Below are 26,976 nucleotides of genomic sequence, written 5' to 3' on the forward strand. Positions count from 1 at the left end.
AATAAATTACGCACGAATAAATCCTTGCAAATATTCGTTTTAACGACTCCGATAGAACACTCCTCGAATTCCATTGGGATTACTCGCTTAACGCCAATTCCAGATCTTTGTCAAGGATAAACCGCGTATGTTTGAAAAATACCGGAATGTATACGCGTAACGGCAAAGTTTTTAGGCTCGCGCAGCGAAGTAAAATTACAGACGCTGCTATCGGTGCTCGAGTTTGGTCGCAAGGCCATTGTTTGAATAAAAATGTCGGATAAATATTTGCAATTGAGGCGGCATATAATGTTCATGTCTCTTGGCTTATCGGACCAATAAACAGGCGTTTAATTGATGCGAATTGACATGGTGAATTTGGCGCATTTGGCTTGCAGCAGCAGGAACGGCAGCGGCAGTGTTCGAGGACGGTTTTCATCGGGAGGAGAGGAGGAATGGTGGTTGCAGGGTTGTCAAGGGGGGTCGTTTGTCGAGGGGCAGGACGAATGGGGGAGAGAAATAAAGGGGGGAGGGGAGGGAGGGTCTCGGCGGGAGAGAGAAGAGAGAGGCTAAGACAGGAAAAGCAGGACGGGGCCAATCAGAGTGCGGACTTGGAGGGTGTCGTTGCCAGGCAACCAAACACACCCCAACACCCGAGGGGAGAAAAGCCCTGAGGGGGTCTCATCCGGCGATACAGTCGGCACCGAAAGTTATAGCACCCTTGAGATATTGCAGTCATCTCGTTAATACCCCTCGACAACCGGCCACCGACGAAGCTTTCGCAGATTTTCTGCGAGAGCGTGCGCTCGTTTAATAAAATATATCCCTTCGCATCTTAACCCCCAGCCTCTATACGTTGATCTAGCACTCGCGTCGTGCCGATCGCTATAATTGGACGCGATTCGACAAAATGGTACCAACTCCCCGATATGTAAACTGCGGGACAACGAGAGCTTTCAAATTATCTGCCAGTATCCACGACATTTTATATTATTTACCCTCATTATGCTCCGAAGCTTTTCTCCAAACATTTCAATTACTCTCGTGCAATATCGCCTAATACGCGATCAATGAAACTGCCCAGCGACTCGTTTGTTTTTTATCGTGGCTTAAGACGTGTTTTTGTTATTTTATACTCGTGGTTATTTTTAAAAACACTTCTGTGTGTTAAGAATATAAAACTCGTATTTATATTGATTTGTTTTCTTTTCTCTCTTCATTTTTACTTCGATCGTGTTCTCGTGACTATTCGAATGTTGCATTTGGTCTGTTTATGGTAATTTATGTCACTTTCAATTTTTTCAAAATTATTCATACACGCGTGTTTTAATTTGCAAAACGTTCGATCATTTCGAAATATCACAAATTTCACTCGAGACTTATGTTCTTAATATGGTAGAATATACGATGCTGGGGGTGAGGAATTCATTATCTATTCGGTATAATCGAAGACTCTCATTAATCAGAAGTCTTAATTTGATGCTGAATAAAACATACTTGCTTTAGAGACATTTCTACCCACAAAATCCGTACCTCTGGTGTCATCTCCCTAGTGATTTTAATCGACGTTTCCTCTAATTATGCAAATAATTTTCAAACCCCTCTGAAATTCGTCTTGAATCGCACTCGTTGATAATTCCCACGATTGCGACCTTGCATTGTGTATTTAAGCTGTCCTATGTAAAAAGCAAACAACGACGAGTTTACTAACAAAATAATTTGTTTATTCATACGTTTGATTTTCAACGATAAAAAATAAGGTGCTTTGTTTTCAATGGCCGAGTGAGAAGAAAAGTTGCCTTCTTGTTATTTCCTTCTTAAGGCTGATGAAAAAAATGGAGAGCTACGAGAGAAGTTTACAGCTGAGTCGAGTAATTGGGTATTATTGGGTGTTGGATGGTGAAATGGTGAAATTATGGAACAATATCGAGCGAAGGAGTGGTTTCCTTTTCCGGCTGGGCGAAAGGTTCTTGGGGTATTTGTTATCGATGCTGTTTGGTTGTGACGGCGATTCAATTAAAAGCGGGAAGGGAGGCTACAGATAGAGAGAGAGAGAGAGAGAGAACCGAGGAGAGTCGAGTGGCAATTAATTCGTGGCTGTGTGATTCGTCGTTAATTGGTCGCCGGATTGCGTGGCTTCGGTGACTTTGCGGATACCACGAAAGAACACAAGCCCTTTCCCAAATGCCGCCCACAATTTATTAGACGATCCTCGGTCCACCGACACCGAGGAGAAAATGCTTTCAAAATCAAACTGAAATAATCCAGAAAAAGAAAACTGTCGCAACTTTAACAAAAAATAAAACAAGAAAACCACCTCTCCTCGAGAGGGAAAAGATTATCTTCAACGCGTAAACTCGTGACACATTAGAAATTCATAAAAAAAAAAAAAAAAAAAAAAAAAAAAAAAAAAAAAAAAAAAAAACGTTCGCCAGAGCCAGGATTCGAAGGAAACGAATCGGTGTGCGGAATGCGATTTCAGGGTGAGGGAATATTTTGAAAGCGAGTAAATTTTCGCGATAAGGAGTGAGAAGAAGGGCAAAGAGGGTGAATGGGCGAGAGTACAGTGGAGTGGATGCGAGAGGAGTTGGGAGGTAGAGGAGGAGGGTCGAGGGTGGGGGGAGGAAGAGGAGCGGTGGAAAGGGGATGAAGTGAGAAAGAGAGGGGTATTGGCCGAGGGTTGGTCGCCATGGAGACAAGCAACCCCGGGATCCACGGAGCTCGTCGCCAGGGTTGGTCGAAAGGGGGGTCTAGAGCTGGTGGACAGGTTAGGCTGGCTCAGCCCGAATGTCACTCGACAAGGGAGACACAAGGATGTCCTGGACGTTCTCTGCAGCAGCCCCGGCCACCCCTACCAGACCCGATGGGTGGCGAGGGTTCGCTGCTACGCTACGTTTCCTTTCTCTCACCCACACACACACGCTCCCTCCCTGTATCTCTCTCTCTCTCTCTCTCTCTCTCTCTTTCTCTCTTCATCCCTCTACCCGTGGCGTGTGTCTCTCTCGGGGATGGGCACGCCAGCCAAAGATGGCCGACGACGCGACACCCACCATGTCAATAACACCCTTCTTCCACGCAAACCACCTACTCTCTTGACTCGACCTTTCTCGCTCCATCCCCCCTCCCCCCAACCCTCTGCCAACCCATCCACCCCCGTGACCGTACATCAACGCTGCGTCGTCACTATCCCTACTGAAAATACTCCTCCTCTACCTCGACACGATATCCTCCACAAATACGCTCCTCTCGGAACCAACAAAAAAGTTCACTCTTCTCTCCAGGTATCCGAATACTTTCTTAACGTTTCGTCCAATCGGAGTTGTTACATCGCGATCGAACCATCGATTCCTCCCCCTCCACCCCTCTGTTGTTTTCTACATTGATATTTTTCCGTTTCGCTTCGAGCTCCAGCTGTATAATCGAATTAATAACATTTTCCGATGGCGAATCAGCGGAGAATTGTTTAACTATCCGATTACCATTTTCATTCTCGCGCGATTTATATTTTGATCGCGTTAAGTTCGCTATTTGTGAAGCGCGGGTCGACGTAAATGCGTCAACAAAAGTATCGCGCTCGCTTTAATGCCTGTCGCGTGTAAAAAGTTGGTCGAACGAGCCTCGCCTGTAATAAATGTCACGCGCGCTTATTATTTCGTTGCGTTAAATAATTACGTACATTAATATGGAAATAATCCGTCGGAGTGGTAATATTTGTTTTCCGCCCGATTGATATCCGCTTGGTTCCAACAATATTTGCCGCTCTCGCAAATATCCGAAGCTCTCCAAGTACAAGTTCGGCGCTCGTTTTTGCGCAATCTATACATATATATATATATATACCTATACTACGCACAGTTAAAAAATACATAGTGATGCATTTTTGCGTGAGAATTTCATTCGGTTTCGGAGCAACGAGGTTCGTAAAAATGTTCATTATCGTAATCCAATGGAACGGATGATAAAGTGCTGTCCTTTAACCCCCTCCCGCCCCCCCCTTCTATTTCCACCAGCTCTTTGTAATTAACGCGAGCTTTCGCGACGACGCCGAAGGACGCAAGCGCCGGGACGCCACCGCTGAGAGAGCGAGGGCGTAATTCCGTTAAGTGTCTTCTTGAACTTCGTTAGCTGCATTTCCAACATTAGCCCCAGCCTCGTGCGTTTCCACGCACGATCTCTGCCCTCCTCTCTCGCCTCATCCGAACCTCCGTCAACCATCGCGCAACAACCCCTTTTCCACAGCGAGTCCGGCTAGTCGGAACGCCTGGCAACTGCACCACTCATTTCCCATGAGCCAATTCCATTACGCTACACGCCTTTACCTAATGTCTCGCCATTATTTATCGCCCTGTTCGTGCTCCTCTCCCGATAAATTTCAATCGACCAATTACCGGCCTCCTCCTCTCCTGTCTCGCCGATTTTAAAAGCTTCCCGTAAAATTACATTATTTTCATGCGCGATAGTCCTGCGTCCTAAAAAAAAATTTCTTTCGTTTCTCCATGTATATAATAATAATCACACTGCGAGACTCGAAGATTTTGGAGATTTCAGGGAGGGGGGGGGGGGGGGGAGGGATTTCCTTAAGCTAATATATATAGAAGAGCGAGGCGTAGGGTAGACAGATGTTGGTTGTACCACCACTCTGTATTAGATATAATAAGCGTGGTGGGTTTTCATGCTCCAACGAGTCGGTATATGTTACATAATATTCGCTTATCTGGCCGCCCTTGGAGTATCGACGCGGCTACAATGGACTCAGAAGTCCGGAAATTTAAGGCTACGAAGTTTCGCCCATTCAAGTGGATAAAATTTCGGCTATCCGTGCACCGCGCATTGTGCAAAATGTAACACCCGAGCCGCGGACGTGAATCTCTGTCGAGCTATAGAGATTTTTTCGCTTTGAACGCGTTATTAATGGAATCAACGAGGACTGCGACCATGGGTGTGCGAGGAAGTCACTTGAAAATGGAAAAATAAAGTGGGAAAATGTAGGAAAATTTGTCGAGTTATACTTACACTGTTCTTCGAACTGCGCCCTCATTTCATCTGAAACAAGAAAAAGGAGAGTGAATTATAATTTGCAAAATTGTGTCGTTGCTCGATATACGATATATCACCAGTGCACCGTGCTTGGATTGATAAAAATTTGATTATTTTTTCATAACGAATTATATATCGATCAGTCTATGTACATATATATATATATAAATTTCGCAATGATCACTTGACCACTGGCTGAGATCAATCACATATATATACATGACTGATTTTCGCGAGCAATCGTGCGTTGGATCGAACGAACCGTTTGATTCCTTCTTTCTTTCTCGAATTGAAAACCTTTTTCGGAAAGTAAGAGGAAGAGAGAAAGAGAGATTTGTGCGTTAATAGGCATATATAGCGAGCATTATGGTATTGAAGAGTTGGGCGGGCAGGATTATGGGGCTGTCAGCGAGCTAATAACTGGTCCAAGGCCCTCGGCGCACATCTGATACGAGAAAAGGGCCCTTTTCTTATACAATGTGCGTATTAAACGCTAATCGCAATGCGCACGAGTACGCAACTGGTAGAATAAGAGCCGCGAGGGGAGCTTCAAAGGGTGCCGCCGAGAAAAAAACTCGCCTCCGAAAGCAGAAGGAAGCCTTCCAAGAGTCCCCGAAGCTGAAGCGGTGTCCATTCCCTCTCGACGCGTCCGCAATAATTCTCTTCGTCCCGCAACCCTCTCGAGATCTCTCGAGGTTTTCTCGACAACCGTGAATATTCAAAAAAGCCCGCGTGGAAGGTCTCGCTGGCCGTCCCATTAATGAAATTTGTTCGTTAATTATGCGAGGAATTTTAAGTGAAATATTTAGGGATATTGGTACGTGGCGCGGCTGAACGAGCGAGGGGGAAGGAATAAAGAGGGTTTGAAAGATGCGACGGTGGAAATTCGTGGCCCTGGGAGACGCTACAGGATATTATCCCGGGGGAGGCCGTATAATGAAAACGTTTCGGCACCCTCCGTCGAATGATCCTCCGGGCAATAAGACCGCACCCCCACGAGGACTGCGGATATACAGCTGTGGGGTTGCTGCTGCAGCTACGCTTCACCACGCCCCCCATCCTCTTTCCTTTTATACTCCGCACCCTTGCCAGGAGTCAGCGCCAGCGTCAGCGTCATCGTCATTAGCCGATCGCTCTAATTACTATACCCCTCCCACTATATATACATCCACCTCCATTTTCCCCGCACAACTTCTTCTTATATCAGCTTTATATCCTGATGAAACCCTTCATGCCGATCACCACCTGGGATTTTTCTAATAACCTTTTAGATCTCCTGCAATTTAGCAGAAATAAGCTGACTATGCTTTATCTCAATGGACCTTTATCGAGGGGAGTTTTGCGTTTGGAACTTTGGTAAATTTTTGCAGCTTCGACGGATGAAAGCTCGTGAAGGACAATGGGAGGGGGGTTGCAGTCTTCTTTATATTTCCAAGGGCGAATGCGTTATTTTTGCATGCAGGAGTTGATTGAATATTGCAATGCTTCGACTCGAAGGAATTAAAATTTCTCTCGTAATAGAACTTTTTATGGTATCCTCAAGATTTTTGATTTACTCGGGGTGACATTGAAAGTCATCCAGACTCGGAATTACGTAATGAGTGGAATGGATGATATTCTTTCATCGACAAATATAATGAGAAAAAGAAAAGGGGTGGTTTGAACGTAGGAGGCTGAAAGAGATCGAATGTATAAGAAATAAGCTGACTATACTCTACCCGAGTAGACATTCATCGAGGGATTTTCAAACTAAGAAAGAAAAATTGATTGGAATAAATATTTCTGCGAATACGTTCATTGAAACACGTGCTTAATCTTCATAAATAATTGATTGAATAGAAACCCAATTTATTTGAATAAGATCGCATTTTAATCATCAATATCAAGTAAATAACTATTGCAAAATAAATATTCATTAAGACGATGTAAATATCTCGATGGACGTATTCGCAACAAAATACATATTAAAACTAAAAATAAACCTTTTTCTCAAAATTCACGTTTGAAAGTTTGGCAAATCCTTGCAGCTTCGCCAGCTGGAAGCTTCCAAAGGACAATGAGAGAGCAAAGTTTTAGGGGTGGTTATTTTAAAAGGAGAACGCGTTACTTTTGCACGAGCTGACCGTATATTACGAGCCACGAACTGGAAGCGATTAAAATCTCTGTGATAACACAGGTTAGGATGCTTATTCGATGGAGATTTCTGGTCTCTGCTCGATGTGTAACATTGAAAGTTATCTGGGTCCGGGATCAACGTGTTGGGTGGGGTGGACGATGGGCTCTTACCGACAAAGATGAAGAGAAGAAGAAAGAGGGTGGTTGGTGTGTAGGAGGCTCAACGAGAAACGTCCGAGTATATATATATATATACGATTGAAGAAGGGAGGGGGGTGCGGGGGAGGAACGATTTGGCCGGCACGTGCACGCGGTTAAAAGGTTCCCGCACCAAAGTTTCGACGCGGCTCGGATTGAAAAAGCGGAACCGGCTGTCGTGATACGGATCTGACCAATCATAAAAGCCGCATAATGGCCACTTATTCATCCATTCCGGCGTGCAACGAACAAAAGCGGAAATTAGTCAGGTTCGTTATGCTTATTAATTGACTGACATTTCCGTCATATTATATTCTACGCTGAATCGAAAACAGTCCTCTTCACCCCCTCCTCTTTTCGATTCTGTTAGCCGGTACCACCCCCGCGAGTATTTCATTGATGAACCAGTCACCGATCGGAAGTGAATCCGGCCCTTTTAAATCTGATAACTCTTTTATTCCACCCTATTTCTTTAAACCCTATATATATATATATATATATATATATATATAGCCTTTCATTTTTTTCTCTTTAATTTTTTCACCTTTATGCCAATACCGATGTGTGTGTGTGTGTACCAGAAACGTGCATTATAATGTGATTATATTTCGTATTTATCGTTATTTTATTTGCAATTTTAGACGACGCGATTGTTAATTATAGCGAGGCAGGCGAGCAATGTCGTTGGTGTGCCTTTTCCATTCGTGAAATTGATCGTGGGTAATCTTCCTGTGTATCGAAAGTCAGGAGAGATATCTTCCAAAGGAGTTACGTGGAGAAATAAAGAAAGGGACAATGGGGTAGTTTTACCCAAAGGCTCCAACAGTTGCAGGATTATGCCACTCGCGTTCCAAGATCGTAAGTATCTGGGCCAGGTGCTCTTTCGGTTCGAATAATTATGCATGTAACGAGGAGTGGAGTAAAAGTGGCCGCTAATTGTTGCTTTGCTGTGCGCATCGATCGGCCAAACTACCGAGGCTGGATGCAAAAAGCACGAGGAGGTAGACTGAAAGAACGAAAAAGTCGAAAAGTGGAAAATTGTCGAGAAGCTGAAATGCAGTAAATGTCGCGCGTCTCTTTCAAACGCAGCTCTATTGACATACAAAATATTCCATGTACTTTTCTACATATATATATATATATATATACATATTAAAAAATTCATTCGAGTACTTCTAGACTTCCATTTTTATTCCTCGATACCGCTCTTATTCTATCGGAATATCGACGAGAATAATGAATTTCTCTCGATGCGCGTATAAGATTAAAAAGTGTATATAATTGAGTGTAATAAGCGGGTCAACAAAGAGTCGTAGAGTCAAATTAACAGTTATGAAGATTTGCTTCTTTTTTAAGTGGAAAATGGTAGTTTAGCAGAGTGTTTCCCCAGTGGGTAGGCAAAAATTTTGTTATGAGAAAAGAAATTGTATACACTAGCACCACACAAGGAAGGAGAGTTTTCACTGTGCAATGTTTAAGAAGAAATCTTAAAAATGTGAGTTTAATTAATAGGGAGGGAAAAAGAGGGAAATTGTCGGAATTCCAATAGGTCGTAGGCATTTTTCATTCTGGTTGTCATTGAAATACTGGGAGCAAAAGGGCGAAGAAGGAGGAGAAGTAAGAGGAAGCCATGGCTTTCTGCGAGGCGAATGTTGATTGGACGTCGGGAAGGGTACGCATTTTTAGTCACCCTTCGGATCTGCCCTCATTGTCATTTTAATTTCAATCCCCTAGGGTATGTGTATGGAAGGCCGGACAGGGGTGGTTTCGCCAACAACTCGCGTACCCTTCCCGAGATTGACTCGACGACGCAGAAACTCGCTGAACCTGTCTATACCGGGTGTTCGAAAATACAGAGAATTTTTTTAAATTAGAAACAAAGAGTGTGCCTCTCCCTCGTTTCAATTGTCGATTGATCAAAAAACGATGAAAAGAGAGTAAAATTAGAAAAAACAACAGAGAAGACTACATTTTAATTTTAGCAAAGAATCAAGGACTCCGCAGGGGTGGGAAAGGAAAAAAATTGTGAAACGGAGTTGGAAGGTTATCGTGGCAAGAAAGTGTTGGATGGAGGACGGAATTAGCGAGCGTGGAAATTATTGATCCAAGAGGAGATTAAGGAGGGATGGTATATGAGCATTTGCGAGATATTAAAAGCGATTAATTCCTACGGGAATGGTGAGCGATCGCGTGGTCGATCGTAGGGCTGAAGGACTGCTGGAAGGACGGCAAGTGGTGTGTATATATATATGTAAGGTTCGATCGCGTTGGCAACGAATTAAAAAGAGGACAGGCAAGACATGCGGAGTGAGAGTGAGAGAGAGTCTATATGTGTGCGAGTGTGTGCGAGAGAGGAAGGCTTGGAGAGAAAGGGAGAAAAATTGGGTAGGGGTTGATGGAAGGGGGTGGGGAGTTCTTTTCATGTCGCCTCCTCTCGTTGGTTTTCCGCAGGAAGAGCACAACCCCTGGCTGCGTGTGACAGCCATTTTAATTCCGAGCCCTGAAGGGGTCCCTGATTTTCATTCCCCATGATGAAACATCATCTCCCTCGACTCCCTTCGCCCTTTCCTCCCCACGCCTCTTACCTTCCTTCAATCCCCTACAACCATTTTCCATACTTGCTCTCTCTCTAAACCAAAACTAGCTATCTCCACTGTTGCATTTCGTCGCGAATATCGCTAAACTCGCCACCACTTGCTCCCATTTATACCCAGCAGACCTAACCTCGCTCGTTTATTCAACGGTCATCGAAAATCATGCTATTATCATATATAGAATCCCTTATTTCAATGACGAATACACTCGAATATCGCTTGAAACGATTAAAATACTTGCTTAAAAAAAATGATAATAATTCGTTAAAAACGTGTTTTGACGCTGTAATATAACTTTCGAGAGTAATCGTGTGCATATACATATGTATATATATATATATATATATATATATATATATATACGAATGCGAAATAATAAGGTATTAAGACTGAGCTATAAAAAGAAGCTTGTCTGGAGTCCTCCACCTTTTTGCGTCTCATAGCCGATGCGCAAACATGAGAGAAAAATGCTGCCAAGAGCTACAGTGTCGTCAGGGTTGTTTTTTCTCGGCTCGTCTTCCTTTTTCTCGTCGTTTTCTTTTTTGTTCATAGAGGGCAGAGTTAATCTCAGGCAGGAAAGGGGTATGCACGTGAAAATTGTGCTTTTTCACGGAGAGCGTCCTCTTTTTCCCCCGAGATATCTCCTCGTGGCATCGTGCGCCGTCTTTTCTTCTGCGAGCTGCAATACCATCCCCCCCTTCGCCGCGCAACCCCCTCGCGCGTCCATAGTTGGCGTTTTAGCCCTCAAACCACCCCTCGTACCATCAGCCGTTCCTGGCCTCACTTCACTCGCTCGCCGACTCACCGGGGGCGTCTAATAATGTCGCCAGCCAGCCGTTCCACCCCCTCCCCCCACCCCTTTCCACCCCTGGCAGCCATCTCTGCTGCCGACAAAATGAGCCTCGTCCTCCTCCACCCCCCCCCTCCTCTCTATACTTCTCTCCTCCACTCCTCGCCACTCTCCTTCGCAGCCTTCCTCGTCGTTCCTCATCCTATGTCAAACCCAGCCACCACCACCACCACCACCTGCAGCGAGAAACTGATTCGTGTCGGAAATGATCGGTGAACATCTTCGAGATAACCCAACGAAACCATCCCTCTTCCATGCCATTTTTCGGATCCGAGACAATCAACCTCTTTGCTCCACCTTTTTTTCCAACCCCCAACCCACATCCACCCACTATTTGCCAAGCTGCTATATACTATTGAACTTCCAGCTTTATCGCTGTAATTGCGCAACTCATTCGTGGCTTTCCTCTCTCTCTCTCTCTCTCTCTCTCTCTCTCGAAACAATACACAAAAATATGCAGAATTATTATTCTCCTTCTATTTCCTAAATTTGTCCTTCTCAACTATAATAAAATTCATACATATAGCAATAAATTACACGAGTGTCCTGTACGATTCGTCGAACGATATCAGTCAATACGACCGATTGCATTTGTGTTTGGAGAACAGATAAATTAAGAGCAGAAAGAATAGGCTTTTTATAGACTATATATAGTAGTACGTACATGTCGTTGGTGTATTTCTAGTTTATCTCAGCAGGTCTGTTACTGACACGTTTGTGAGACGAATTGACGTTCCAGTCTCTCTCTCTCTCTCTCTCTCTCTCTCTCTCTCTCTCTCTCCCCCCCTCTTTATGAAAACCGTACGTGTCTAGCTATCGCAGTCAAACGCGACTCTATTTAACCAGGAGAGAACAAGATGATAGAGTCCTCTACTCTGGAATTACGAGAGGTTCAAACTTTACTCCGCAATATCGCAAACAAACTGCGAGTGGCGTTCTTGAGCGAAACTCCGAACGAGCGAGTTCCGTGGACCTCGACTCGAATTCCGCGAGGTTTCGCGAGCTCGTAGCTTATTTTTTAAAGCACGCCAAGCTCTGGCAAATTAAACTCGATTCGTTCGGGTACACTCCTGTCTGGGTCAGCTGAGAGAAGCTACATTCGCTCGCTGCAAAATAGTTGAGCGCTTCAAGAGGCCGAATTTTAACTCTTTGCTTCGCACCGATCTTCACGGCATTTCAAGAAACTTCTCGCTCGAGCATCCCATTACTCGCTCCCTGACTCGCGAATTTCTCACCCCCCTCACCGCATTCTCGCTACGGGAGCGTCACTAACGTATTTAGACGATTGAATTAAACTTTTCGAGACTCGCAACGTGTTTAACCAACGATTTATGTTATACCAGACAAACTCTTATGTTATTTTAAGGGACATATGTTGGCTGATATCTCGTTTGAAAATTTGCTCAAATAAAAGCTCATCCTTCCAATTCCGAGATGATAATGATTAGTTTTAAAGATACTTTTGAAACATTACAGTGCAGGTTTGGTAAAATTTTTATTCATTATATTGTAAAGTTTACAATGTTTTATTGGAATTGTGTGTGTACTTCAATATTTTTGCATCAATAACTTTGAAATATATTTGATTCTACTGTATTATTATAAATATAACAATTGCATTATAAACGTATTTATTTTACGCTGTCATTTTGAAAGAACTTGTTAAAAAAGTATGAACTGTTATTTTGTAATTCAGGGGAGTGGCTACCTTTATATTTGGGCAATTTTTCGAATGGGATTTTTTTGTGTGCAGGTGTACAGATGTACATCTTATATTCATTTAATCAATGTGTGAATCGGTATAGTGTATCATAAATCGATCCTACATTTTGTGCAGCCATGATATGGCTGGAAAATAAAATTTGGTTACGTTCGTCGATTTAATTTCACGGCGCTTCTCTTTGTTCGCTTGGCGTTATTATTGCTTGACTCATTACTTGTTCGTTACAGTCCTGCAATATGGTAAAAAGGAGAAGGTCCATGTCATTTAGTTACGAGAGAATAATTAATGCACTGTTGAGACCAGGATTTGGAAATACTTACATTTTTCAGCTATTTAAAATAATCACTAACAGGTATTTCCTATTAGTGACTATATAGTAAACCATTAAAAAGTGCAAAAATTCCGAGCTCTGGTCTAGACGATTTAATCAAAGCACCCGTACTGAAAAAAATTTTTTTGATTCAAATAATTCACACCTTGAATAGCCACAATAAAATAGTTTATACAGCTTGCTTAGTTTCAGTAAAAAAACTGATCGAATAAAACAAAAATTGTTTAATTCAAATTATAAATTTAATCCAATTTATAAATAAAAAATCTTTAACACCAAGTAAATAATTTCATTGAGACAATTCAAGGTACGAATTATAACAATTTAAATAATTTATCTCGCAGTGCACAATTCAATATTTAAGATATATTCGTAATACACTACATAGAATTTGGTATTATTTGAAAAAGCATAAATTTTGGTGTGTTGGTCAGTATCACATATACACCATAAATGAAGATAAAAAAATCGTGTAGCCTCGATACGGTTAAAAAGTGAATTTTGGTAGTTGGTCAATTTAATTTGGCGGCGCTTCTCTTTGTTGGCTTGGCGTTATTATTGCTTGACTTATTAATTGTTCGCTCCAGCCCTGCGGAATGGTGGGAAGGGAGAAGGCCGATGTTCTTGATGCGCAAGCATCGAGTAGCAATAACGCTATCACGGACACGTGTGCGTTTGGTAACAAAGGCCCATGGGCTTCACGATAATGATCAAAGTAACTTTGTTCTAAAGGGCGATTATGTGTTTCCCGTATGCAGTACACGAGGCCACTTTGTACCGATGAAAGATTCGTCGAACAACAATGGACCTCGCGTTGAAAAATCTCATTATTTCTACAACATCGATGGGGAGGGAGGGAGAGTGTAGTGGTATATACATAACAAAATATTCAGCAAAGAGAGAGAGAGAGAGAGAGGGAGAGAGTATAAAAGAGAGAAAGTTGGAAGAAACGAATTCTTTTGTTCAACGAGTTCTTATGAATTTTCGACTAGCGACAAGGAGGAGAAAATGATAATAAGGGGTTGAAAATTGGAAGGGAGAAAATTGCGAGGAGGAAAAAAGGGAGGATTGGAGAGAGAGGGAGAGGCGCCATTTGCCGGGCCATCTTCCGGAGTGAATCACCCGGTAGGTTATTTGGCTTTATAGTGTGGGGAATATACTATGCCAATATGACGTGGAGGGCCTGTTCACAGCGAGGGTGGTGGTAGCCATGGAAACCGTGGCACCCGCGAGTGTCGGCTCCAACGCCACCCGAGTCCCTCGTTTCCCTCCTTTGGTCGCTCCGTCCGCCCCCGAGCACCCAACAACTCCCTACCCTTCGGCATGCATACAACCCAAGCCTCCCCAAAGTCATCCTCTAGCCTCTATATGTATATATGGTATACAGTATATATATATATATATATATACTGCATCAGTATATACAGTACGTGTACCGACACATGTACAAACACAACTGCCTGTGCAGATCCGTTTGCCTTCCACTCTGTCCTCCACCACACACACACACACATGAACCACCACACACGCCGAGGCTTCGTTTGCTCGCACCCTCCTCTACACTCGCACATGAACCAGCTCTCTTTGCAAACCTCACACACACACATGCACACATTTTTCCATATACATTCTTCTACTTTTTACATGCAATTATGGAATATCGCGTTGCGCACGTGCCATTTTTAGCATCCAAGTTTTAATTTTGGATCACGTGACACTGTACGTTCACGCGTGTGTTCATGTGTGTGCGTGTGGAGGGTGGATACATAGGTCGGTTCATAGGGATATACAGCGAGGAGTATATAGAGATGCATGTACACCAGGGTAGGCAGCAGGGGGCCTACAGACTCCGCGATCAATATGGTGGACAGACCCACCGACACCCTCCAGCGAAAACCAGCTTGATTTGCAAAATCTCCACCCCCCCCCCCCTTCCTCCTTCCTTTCTCTTCCAATCCTTACCCCCTCTCGATTGTTCATCCATGGCTCTCTGGAAAAATTGAAAAATTGCTGGAATTTATGAAAAAATTATTCTCTCGAAAATCCACGAGTAACAAAATCTTCTCAAAGGGGGTATCTTTTCCGTGCCTGATAAATTTAATCGTGAAATAAATGAACTGGAAATGACGCAATGAGTATATATGTATATACTATATTATATTCTGTTGCGACGGAAGTTTCGGTTAGACGTTGGAAAGATTGATTGCGAAACTCTAATGAAAGGATTGGTTGTACCGGTGGGGTCGTTGCGACAGTCAATCGAATTGTTGTCTCTTTCTTTAGCTCTCCTTCCGTCGTTTCATCCATTCTCGGTCTATCTGTCTTTTCATATCGAGAACGGCAATCGAGCGGCGCATCGATTCTTCGTCTAATTTTCCGACCAACAGCTCCGACGTTCTTGGGATTCCCAATAAACTCGTCGGATAGACAGGCACGTTTCTCTTTGTGGCCCAGATGGCATGGAAGAAATAACGCTTTGTCTGCCACGAACCATCCGCACTCGCCATTCCTTTACGCGCTTATAACGCGCCACTGAAAACATACCTCTTTCTCTCTTTTTTCATAATATTCTCCATTCCCTCCCTCCCTCCCTCCTCCTCTCTTCCTCCTGATTATTAATCGTTATCAACATATATATATATATATACACATATGTACGATCATTTACGTATTATTAGAGTTCAACCGGAAATATCTTATCTTTGGTATATTCATTTTTTTGCAGAACGCGTGTGGCCAATCCCAGAGGCGCAAAGGGTGAAATGAAAAATTGGAATATTTTCAAGGACGAGTGTAAGGTTTAACTAATTAAAGATTCTCAGTCGCTATTACTTCAGGCGTTTATATTTAATGCGTAAATTAATAAAGTATTTCTCTTTCGTTTTCTTGTAAAACAATATTATCCTCCCTTCCATTAATTATAAACCGTTATCAATATATATATACATAATAATTTCCGTGTTATCCCATTTAAGCCAATAATTATATAAACTGGAGAAATTTCATCTTTCACATTATACTTTTTATCAGAGTTTTCTCGATTCGCGAGGGTGCGAAGGGTTAGAAATAAAAATGTGGATTTTCTAAGGAACGAGCTTGGGCAGCAAAATAAACTAATCTCACTTACCATTTCTTTACGAGCTTACAACGCGTAATTAAAAAATACACGTTTCTCTATTTTATTTAACAAACCCACCCCTTCCCCTTAATTATAAACCGTCACGAATATATAAAATAATTTCCGTATTATCCGATTTAACCTAACAATCGCCCCGGAGAAATTTCATTGTTCGCATTACAATTTTCTACATATCAGAGAGTTTGCTCGATTCGCGAGGGTGCGAAGGGTTAGAAAGAAAAATGTAAATCTTCCGAGCGACGAGCGTATAGGTAGAAAGAATAAATGGTTACACGGGATGAAAAATAGCAGGGAAATAGACGGACATGTATATCCACGGCAAATCACACCGTGCTATTGTTGCGAATTTACATAGCATGCGGGAGGTAATTAAAACTTTTACTACGGCGTGCATGCGAGTGCAACCCTCCGTGAAAATGAATCCCCGCGTAAACATCGCAATTTTCCTCATTTTGCGTTCGGTTTATTTACTATCAGCCGGAGGGTGTTATCACGCCGCTCGCTAGCTCGCATGTGCAGCGCCAAAATTCTCACGAACTGGCCATGGCTGTTCATTTGCATTTTAAGCCTCTCCAGATGGAAATTTCTATCGCAAACGTACTCGTCGCTCTCGCGAGAAACCAGCGAAGAATTTTCTTCGCGAACCAAGGTCGACCGGTCGATTCGAAAGAAATAAATAGCGTAAGAGAAAGCAGATCGGCCAAACGGAGTTACGATACACGTGATTTGGCCGGGGGAACACTTGTAAATAAAATGCATGGAAGTAATGCAGTTTCATGGATGAATGAGCCGGATAGAATTGTAGCAAGAGTTCTCGGAGAATTTGTTCCGGTATCGAAATTTCGTCAGAGGCATCCGATGGAAAACGTATAAATAACATCGCATCAATAGACATATAGTATATTGAGTTTTCGCTGTACTTCAGGTGTGCAAACAAGCCCGCGGCCGAGATCGCTAAAAATCTCGCCGCACAGTGGGTTTAACTTTTCGCCCCTGGCAACCAACTTTATTTTCCAAATGTTCCTTTGCACCCTCGTACGTTTCACAGGGAATAGTTGATACAAAAAAAAAATGGACGCAACAGCACGAGTACGTTGAATATATTGCAAACTATAGATATATACAAGGTTCGTGTAAGAATGGCGACTTTTTGTCAAAGACTACTGTGCCGACGCTCGATTTTCGACGAAAAAAGATTCTGCTGGAAATTTCCGGTTGATTTTCATCGAGTTGCTGGTTCATCAAGGGGGTCGAGCTTCGATGGTACACTGTGGATGTTGAAATAAAATTGAAAAGGAGTTTGGTTGGCGAGGCGGATTTTTATCGGTGCAAAGTCATCGGGATAAACGGTACGTGGCAGTTGGCCCTTTGAAATTCGAATTGTCCATGAGCAGCGAATGAGCAAGCGTTCCGTCGGCTTCTCCGGTTTCAACCGTCTAACCGCTTTCGGTACACTTCGCTCCGAACACCGTACACGACAATAAAACGAAAAATTCTCTCCGTGGTCCTACATATATATATATATATATATGTGTGTGCAGTTGGTAGCGTTCGCCAAAAATATTTCACAAGCCTTTCCCTCGCAGTTCTGTCGTTGCAAAAGTAATCCAATTGGGAAACAAAGGTCCGTGCGAGTATCTCGCTTCGTTAGGGGAGTTCTACATATATATATACGTAAAGTGATTGTTGCGTGTAATATTTGCCTACGCAAAGATGTTACGTAATAAGCGTGTATTGGCCTAATTAGGAATATTCTACTACCGCAAATTACAATGGAGAAATCGAACGGAGGCGCTTGCATATTTTGATTGATCGCTCATTCATGGATCCTGCACGTTTGGCGAACGTCGCGAACCTAATAAAGAGAGAGGGGGGAGGGGGGATTGCATTCCAGCATGATCAATTAGAGCGGATAATTATCGTGACGTAAGTGCATCGAAGATTAATGGAGCAGTGGAGGAGGCGTGGGACAAAGTTGACTTGGGATGGCGCAAGAGAGCTGATAAGCTCTGATATACATATATATAACATATACATTGGCGTAGATGATACTTTCCACTGGTCAAACTCATTTCCTCGAGATTCGCTACTTTCACTCCTTTCCTCGTTGTAATACTGTATATGTATAATTTATATAATATTACGTATACATCTGACATCCGCAGACTACATATATATATGTATAATATAATATAAAAAGGCAGAGAAAGAGTTTCTCTGTGAAATGGCAGAAAGCGTCAGTAGCCGTTTCCACCAACACGTGGCTCCTTGATAGCCCTGTCGCATTACTCGCGAGTAAGACCCACTCACTTTTATATCTCTAATAGAAACTACATTCTCAACGAACGTAGCTGCTCTCCAGTGTCTCTTCAAAAGCTCAAGAATCCCTGTCACAATAACAATAGAATTCTTGATTACACTAGAAAACCCTCCAATTGTCCCAGACTCTGTAGTAGATAAAATCTCGAGAATAACTTTCCAGCAGGCTATTCTACGTTTCGCGAAAAATAACATTTCGAAAAGTGACGTAAGAATCGACGTGTATTTTTAGGGGAATAACGTGATAGGATAGCGCAGTATATATATATATATATATATATATATATATATATGTACACATATTGGCGAGTCGCGAATAAAAATGCGAAATGCTCGAAACGTGCGGGTCTTTGGCATTTGTCATTGGTGGAAGAGTCAGATTGAGAGTCGGTGAAGGGTCTCTTTCGATTGGTCGTTTCGAAGGGGGGACTCTCGGAGTCGCAGCTTATTATCGCGATGGCGGCGCGCCCTGCTAGATAAAGAGCAGCTCGTTAGCCGCGACTTGTTAGCCGAGGCACTACAGAAAGAGAGAGAGAGAGAGAGAGAGAGAGAGAGAGAGAGAGCCGTGCAGAATGCAGAGTGAACTGCCGAGGACTCTTGTTCGCCTTGGCTTTTTCTCCGCGAGCCCGGAAGCTCCGCTTCGCTTCTTCCGTGAAAGCCTGGAAAGCTCCAGCTCTCTCAAACCCTCGAGTGCCAAGCTTTTGTCCCAGCCTATTCTTCGCTCTTTCCGCGTGCCTGCTCGCTCTCCTTATTCCCCTCGACACACTACCCCCCCCCCCCCCCCCCCCACTTCCACTACCACCCATCTTTCGCGAATCTTCACTATTTTTTCACCCGATCCTTCAGCCTCTTCGACCCTTCGCAACACCATTTTCCTTCTTCTTCGCTGAGCAATTTTCTGTTTAATTTTGGCCGATGCTGTACAGGACACTCGAACGAGGCTATACACACACGGAGGACGTGGATGTGTGGGACCCCCTACAGCGCCAGCCCTAGGGGTAAATATGGCCACTGCAATGGCGCCTCCACGAAGTTTCAATATTTCACTCTTCAACGCGCGAACCTTTTACATCGAGACCACTTTGCTCCATCGACTCTGATCTAGATTCTTATCCTGTATTTTTCCTCTATCGCTCTATTCCGTTTCGAACCCTTCGTCCTAGGCATAATATATTTTATCGGTTTAACTTTTGGGTCTTCGGTAATCGAATCTTTTGAAATTTCTATTTTGGAGCACAGAAAGTTCAGCTTAAATATAGGGATGTATTATACATATATTGTTTTTCTCGAGTTTAATGGCGTCTGGAGGATGTTTCAATTTTTAACTCTTCGACGTGCAAATATCTCTTATTATACACACCAACACCACTCTGCTCGATTAACTCTAATTAAGATACTTAACTGCGAATTAAAAACCTCTCGTCCTTACCATAGTATCTTTACTTTTAAATAATTTTTACTCTCATCGAATTTCCTAAAATTTTCATTATTCCGGATCATTGAAAATTCATCATCTCCATTTCAAGGTCGTCTTCTTCAAGTTTAACCACGACTATATTTCATAATTTAACTCTTCAACGTACGAAAATCTCTATTATGCACATCAACACGACTTTACCCATTAAACTCTAATCAAGATTCTCATCCACAAATTAAAAACCCTCATCCTTAGCACAACATCTTTCACCCTTAGTTAATTTTCACTCCTCGAACGTTTCAAAACATCGACAAATCTGGATCATCGAGAATTCACCAACAACATACGCGTATAGTCCTCGATCTCAAGATTACCTTCCTCGATCGAGTTTGTTATCGACTACTGGTAGAATTTCCACACTGTTTCTCCATATGGAATAGAACGAAGAAGGGGGGGGGGTAAGAACTACAGGAATAAGATTCTTTTTTGGAAACAAACGTATCGATGGGTGATCGTTGCGGTTCTCGATTCACGTGAATCCTATCGGTAACGATCGAGATTCTAGCGACAATACAACAGTCTATATATATATATATATATATAGAGAGAGAATTTCTGGTGGAATTGGGAAGGTTATCCGTGTAATCTAGAGGTGGTTTTTGGTTTCGGTAGGATGCAGTGCGTAGGGTGACGCGTAGCAGTGTGATATATAGAGCGAGAGGCACATCTTCGGCCGCCAGTTTTTCGAGTATTGTGCATCGATTCAAAGCCGCCTCGCCTCGAGTGTTTACGTAATAGCTGCTTTGTCCATCGAGCGATGAGCATCATTGTCTGTCCATCTGTCTGTACGTCTGTCTGTTTGTAGAATAGATGTCCGCGAGAGCCTCCAGCAAGCTCCTCTACCTGCGTTTTTTCCCAGCATGGCCCTTTCTATCCCTTCCCACTTCTCTTCCTCCATCCTTCTTCCTATCGGAGAAACATCCCTCTCGAGGATGCTCTCTCTCTCTCTCTCTCTCTCTCTCTCTCTCTCTCTCTCTCTCTCTCCTCTCTCTCTCTCTCTCTCTCTCTCTCTCTCTCTCTCTCTCTCTCCTCTCGTTAGCACTGTCTCAGAAACCCACCTCTCGCGAAGATGTACTTTTGTGCCTTTATAAGAGAGCTTCGCCCAAGACTCCTCTCCACTTTGTTCTTTGTTCCCCGCTCTCCGAGACTTTCGTTTCGTGGGTAGGAGTTCCTGTAGGATATCTGGAGCACCCCGCTTTCTTCCTCTTTATATATGTACTCGAGTGTTTTCTCTTCTCGCACCCATGCACCTCGATCGACCAGTTATTCTCGTTTTCATGCCACTGGACATGACGAAATTCTAGAATATCTTCTCTCTCTCTCTCTCTCTCTTTCTCACTCGAGCTTGTTCTTTAATTCGACCACAGCAACATGCTACTTTAACACCGTAGGGATTCTCCGCTTGAAATTGAACGCGATGAGATCAAACGCAGCGCGAAACGCGGAATTATTTCAACTTTTCCCCGGTAATTTTCGCGTACCGTTGCTCGTTAACCACGGTATCAATGGTGCATGATACACGCCGTTGTTCGCAGCCTGAATTTTGGGACTGTTTTTACGCTCTGTACATTATGTTTCATTTAATCTCTCATTTTTTCTCGACAAACAGAAATATCCGTCGAACTAAACTTCGCTAACAAGCAGTCCAATATTTGTTTTTTCAGAATGAGGTGAGCGTGCGCTGAGACAACAAAAAAAGGGGGAGAAAAAGAGGGTGAAATGGGGGGGGGGGGGAGACGAAACGAAACGAAGCGTAGAGGGAATTACAAAGTAGGTAGTGACAAGATGGCGCTATTAATTCAGAAGCACCGAGTGGTCGACTCCATTTATAAGGCTCTGCCACTGGATGAACGATTAATTATTACCAGGATTAGCAGAGAGTTTCAGGTTTAAACCGTAAATTACTTTATACACTTGATTCCTAAAAAAAGGAATATATAATATTTACGATATATGACAAACCTCGTTAGAATTTTCCAAATTACGACCCTCCATGAGAGTTGGACGAAATTTCAGCCATTGTGGCGATTTTTTGTTATATACGCAGAGTTTTCTATAAACGTGTTTGCGCAGAGTTTTGGGGAATAAATTAAGCAGAGATTTCGAGTGCAGTTTGGTCGTCGGTGAACGGACGTTTAATTAAGAGCATTAGGAGGTATATTATACATATAGGGAGTCCCGATGGTCGGATTATGGGAGAGCGAAGGTCGTTCGAGGGAAAAGGATATATCTCTGACGTCCCGAGGGAGATTTTGCAGATTTCCCAGAGTGGCGATCCGTGGCCCTTGCCCTCCACCCCCCCCCCCCCTCCCTCCCTTCTGTCCTGTGTGGAGTAGGTAAGTCTCTCTCTCGGTGAAATGAATTCGCGGGCGTCCCAGGGGAACAAATTAAAAGCGACGACTGCGACGCGCCACGGGAAAATTGTTTTGCCAATTGAACGCAAATCGCTAATGTAATATCACGTGACTTTCAACCGCCACAGGACCGGCGCTAATTTGCTCGCTCTACCTCGAAAATATCCTCCTCCCTTGACACTCGACTATATGTATATATATATATATATATATATATATATATACACGTGGCACACAAACGACCATGAAATAATAAGGATAATCCGCTCTTCTGCGTTGCGGCATATATTATTCTCGGAGATTGCAAATTTTTCGCAAAAATCACGAGAATCGCGTGAGTCGAGCAGGCAATATCGCGTTTCCATTATTTTTCGCGAAATTGGTGTCACGTGCAAGCGTGCAACTCACGGTTAATGTCATGTCAGTATTCTCATTTAAGTTTACGTAACGCAAAAGTATATAGCTATAGGATATGGCGTTAGAGATGGAGAAGGGGGAGGGGAGGGGTGGCAGTAGCGAAGAGTGTAGGTAAAGTAACGAAACAAGAGAAAAAGTAGAGTGGAAGGGGGAGGGGGACTCTCGTCGCTTTTCTCCGGAAGACTGAGTAATGAGAACGCGATCCAAGCGGCTAGACGAAAGTCTAAAAAGCCAAGTAGCTGCTCCGTTCTCCAACGCACATGTGTTCAACAGCAAACGGCTTAGTAGCCACTCGAAAAACTCATCAGTGTTTCCAGATTCCGCCTTGTACCTCCGACGTCCGCTCGTCCATACCGGAACATACTATACATATATATATATATAGCGATGGCTACGAGCGACATTCGATACTCGTCTCGAAACTATCCTAATATTCTAGCATCGTTTCAATGGCACCAAATCTACCCCGAATTAATTTTCATGAAACCTGCAGAAAATTCTGATTATCCTCTCCCTTTCTCTCTCGTATGGACATCTGTATAACGATCGCGCAAAGAGTAATTTTCTCGTCGAGGGATCTCGAGGAAAAATCTCGTTAGTCTCGAGGCTCCCGTTAAATGGGAGGAAGTAAAAATGCAGGGAACACACAATGGCAATTGAAAGTGGAGCATGAGCGGCGATGTGAAAAACTACATAGGGTTGCAGCTTTTGCTAATAACCGGAGACTCTCTCGCGGGAGCATCCACGAGAGAGGGAAATGTCTCTCCTCTGGCGGGCTAAAAACAGAACGGAATAAGAGACCGTGTGCGGCGCATCGAGGAGTGGGTGGAGGCTGCGCGCACCTACGTATATATACATGTACCGAAACACATATACGCCCATAGCTGGAAATCAGCCCATGGGTACCAAAGTGCTGTGACTATTCACCGACACCTAAACCCATACACCTTCGGAAGCTGCTTTTCACCAGCATTCATCACACGTACTCGCATTTCTAACGGGCAACAATTTTCGTATATGCTATATAAACCTATATATATATAGTATAATTGTGCCTTTTTGCCTAACTCGTACGTCGATATAAGGCAGACGTATGCGTGGATGAGAGATGGGGGTGGGGGGGGGGGGGGGGGTGAGGCAAGAGAAAGAATGTGCGAGAAGGTATAGATGTGAAAATGGAGAAGTGAGAATATGCGAGTGGAACGGTGTAGGTGTAGCTCCGTAGGTCCGATGGGCGTGGTAGCTGTGACGGTTTTCGCCCAATGAGAGTTCAGGATCCTCCAGGGTAGAAGGACAATGTTCAGCGGCGTTTTGTGTGTGATGGAGCCGTCTGCCTTCTCGACAAAGAGTCCGAAGTCGATAGTCGAATGCCATTGGGAGGAGGACGCTCGCTGCTACGGTCAGCTTCCCTCCCCCCCCCCCCTACTCCCCCCTCACTCACTCCTCTTTCCACCTTTCCACCTTCGACCAGTCAACCCCAACCCCTCGCGAGCTGATCCTGGCGCCTCGTAGATCGTTATCCCTCGATTCCGTACTAAGATTGACTCTCGACCAAATCGGCCACGCTCCGTGAGAATCGCCCAGCTCCTCGCTCGGATCAATACTCGGCGCAACCACATCAGAAATTTATTATTCCTCGCTTCCCGATCATCGTCATCCTCCTCGTCAAGATCACGTCCCTTTTAAGAGCGTACCGAGTCTTCGCGTGGATTTTCCCAAAACTCGCAAGGGTACCCACTCGGTGCAAAGGCGGCGGATCCTCGTGTGCTGAAAATTGCAAATTGAGACGGTTGTTGCGAAAAGCACGAACGAAGTTCCGGAGGGAAGGGAACCGCTCGGTCGAGGACGGCGAAGCGAGGAAAGAAAGTGGTAGATCGAGATCTGGAGGTTGGAGATCGATGGAAACGGTCGTATCCCACGGTCTTTTGCTGTCGACGACGCAACGGCATTGGCCATTCGGTCGGTACATATATATATATATATATACGGAGAAAAAAGAATTTGGCCATGTCAGAGAAGGAGGAACGGTGGTTCTCGGTTCGGTTTCAGCATGCACCACCACCACCACCCACCACGATAGCGGCGACATCGGCGCACGTGCGGCGGCGTGGCGCGGTGGTCTCATTAAACGCGCCGCGACTAGGCGGCCTCCTCCTCGTCGTTCCTCGTTCCTCGCTGTTGCTTGCTCCGAGCGTAGCGCGACTGTGGAATGAGAATCGGTTAATTAGAGCCGCGAGCTGCCAGCCTCCGCCTCTCCGCCCCTCCGCCTCCGCTGCTTTTATTCAGCATTTCCACGCGCTCCCCAAATACCCGCCGCATCCATTTTCACCACCAAACCCACAGTAATCAACCTTTTACCCCTTATTAATAAACAATTACCTTCGACAGAACTGACCGGTCGGCCCAATCATTCGTTTCACAAATAGTTCCAGATAGAGATTCCTCAAATCTGATAATGTTATTTTGTTGTTTTTTTCTTAGGGACTTTAACGCGGTGGGGTGTAAGTTGTGACGATGATTCGTGTATGGGTTTAAGGGTATATGTGTGTATCGGGGATAGATAGTTTCGTTTGAGATGGGAAGCGGAAAGATTGGGATTTTCTGTAAATTAAAAAATACTGAATGCGAGCGGAAAAAGGCAAAAGAGGAATGAATTGTTTCCGTATTGTCCGGAATACTAGACTTCGGAAACAATGACATAGGTATAAAACGATAAAAACACCCGGACTCTCATTGGTCTATGACAAATTTCCCTCTCCGTCCACTTCACCAATCTATCATTCCTCTTTGTTCTGTATTGTTAAAGTAAAAATTAAACATTTCTATTAATTTCTTAAAAATACTTAAACACTAATATTGACATAATAATTTAATATCATTATGATTATTTTGTTATCAGTACTTCAAGAAACAATTTTTTCTTCGCAATAACGAAATTTGTTTAAAAAATTATAGTTTAGAAAATTGCAGGGAACATCAACATTGTAGGAAATTCAGAATACGTTTGGGAAATATCGATTTTCTCGGGGGGAAAAGGTAGGAGCGTGCGATGAGTGTCTGGTGAGGGTTCGGGCGTTCTCGAAGAGATGGAGCCACCGGTTCTAGAACAGCTCGTCTTTGAATCAGCGAAGGGTAAGAATTTCGAGCGAGGGAAGAGAGTGGGGTAGGTTTAAAATTAAAGGGATAATTAAAAAAGCGGAGTGAGGGGGGGGGGGTGGAGGGATTTACAGGACAGTTTCCCAAGGAGTCTTTCGCGTGTGGGAAAGCAAGCGAAAGAACAATAGTGTCGGTTGAATTGGAGTGTAAGAGAAGATCATTGGAGGAGTGCGGGCTTGGGGTTTGTGCGACCAATTAAGAGAATTAAGAGTCATTAATTAGCATTCGCTTCCTCTTGGGTCGCGCGGACCCTCGGCACACACGCTGCCCAATGAGAGATTCCACGCTGTGGGCACATTATCCGCTAAATGCTTTCTCGGTACTCTCTTAACGCAACTCTCCGGGGCCGACTCTCAATATCGTCTCGAAACTTCCGCAACTTCTTCCCTCTCTCTTTTTTGTCAGTGTTGCATCGAGAATTCTCTCACCTCGTTACCGTGTAGCCAATTTTCCACTCGAATTACCTCGACCCGTACAAATACACGAGCACCTACTGGGGAATCAAATACCTTTGCACCTGCCTCTTCAGCATAAAGCAATGGGAGCGGAAGAGCAGAGTTGGCCTCCGCTGCGACACATCCTATATGCGTCTATGTCGCATGTGCACAACTAATTTCGGTAAAAATGATGTCAATAGACTTTGCACGGATCTGACACTGATGGTGAACAAAATTCAAGGTCAAGTTTCTTGAGGATAAATCATTTTTGTGAACGTATTACAGAGGAGAGACGGAAAAACGAGGTAATTTACGAGAATCGTCTGAATCAGGGAGAACGTTCAGAGAAACTTAGAGGAACTGTCATTAGCTGGTGATATTGTTTTGTCAGAAACGTTACTAAACGTCTTATGAATGTAAAATTCATTGATAAAAAACTTCAAGGTCAAGTTTCTAGAGGTTAACCGCCTTTGCAAACGCAAGGCAGGGGCAAAACGAAAACAATAATAGGCGTATAATTGACGAGAATCGACCGAGCGAACGACGATATTCGACGAAGGCTGTTAAAAGGGTCATTAGACAATGGTAATTATTTCATCAAAAACAACATTAAACGCGTTACGGACCGAAAATTGACTGATAAAAAATTCAAGGTCATGTTTGTACAGGATAACTGCGTTGATAAACAAAAGACAGCGGGGGGAAAAATAACAGGAGTATAATTGATCAAAATCACCTAAACGGTCAACGACGTTCGACAAACTTTGGCGGAACGCTCGCGCATGAACCAGCATCATCATCTTACCAAAATTATATCACTAGACGTAAAATTGACTGATAAAAAATTCAA

The 26,976-nt window shown here is 43.6% G+C and overlaps 1 protein-coding gene across 1 annotated transcript in view; it reads right to left on the bottom strand.

The window, feature by feature from the left end:
- Nucleotides 1–26,976, bottom strand: part of LOC136780233 (Fanconi anemia group J protein homolog) — a 39,294-nt gene that overhangs the window by 3,505 nt on the left and 8,813 nt on the right. The window contains exon 4 of the mRNA XM_066738467.1: nucleotides 4,993–5,022. Coding sequence (XP_066594564.1) covers nucleotides 4,993–5,022 — 30 coding nt within the window. The remainder of the gene's footprint in view (nucleotides 1–4,992; nucleotides 5,023–26,976) is intronic.

This window comes from Prorops nasuta, unplaced genomic scaffold (genome assembly GCF_024137725.1).
Source record: "Prorops nasuta isolate Cenicafe-Biocafe unplaced genomic scaffold, Cenicafe_Pnas_1.2 PNAS00018, whole genome shotgun sequence".
NCBI lineage: Eukaryota > Metazoa > Arthropoda > Insecta > Hymenoptera > Bethylidae > Prorops > Prorops nasuta.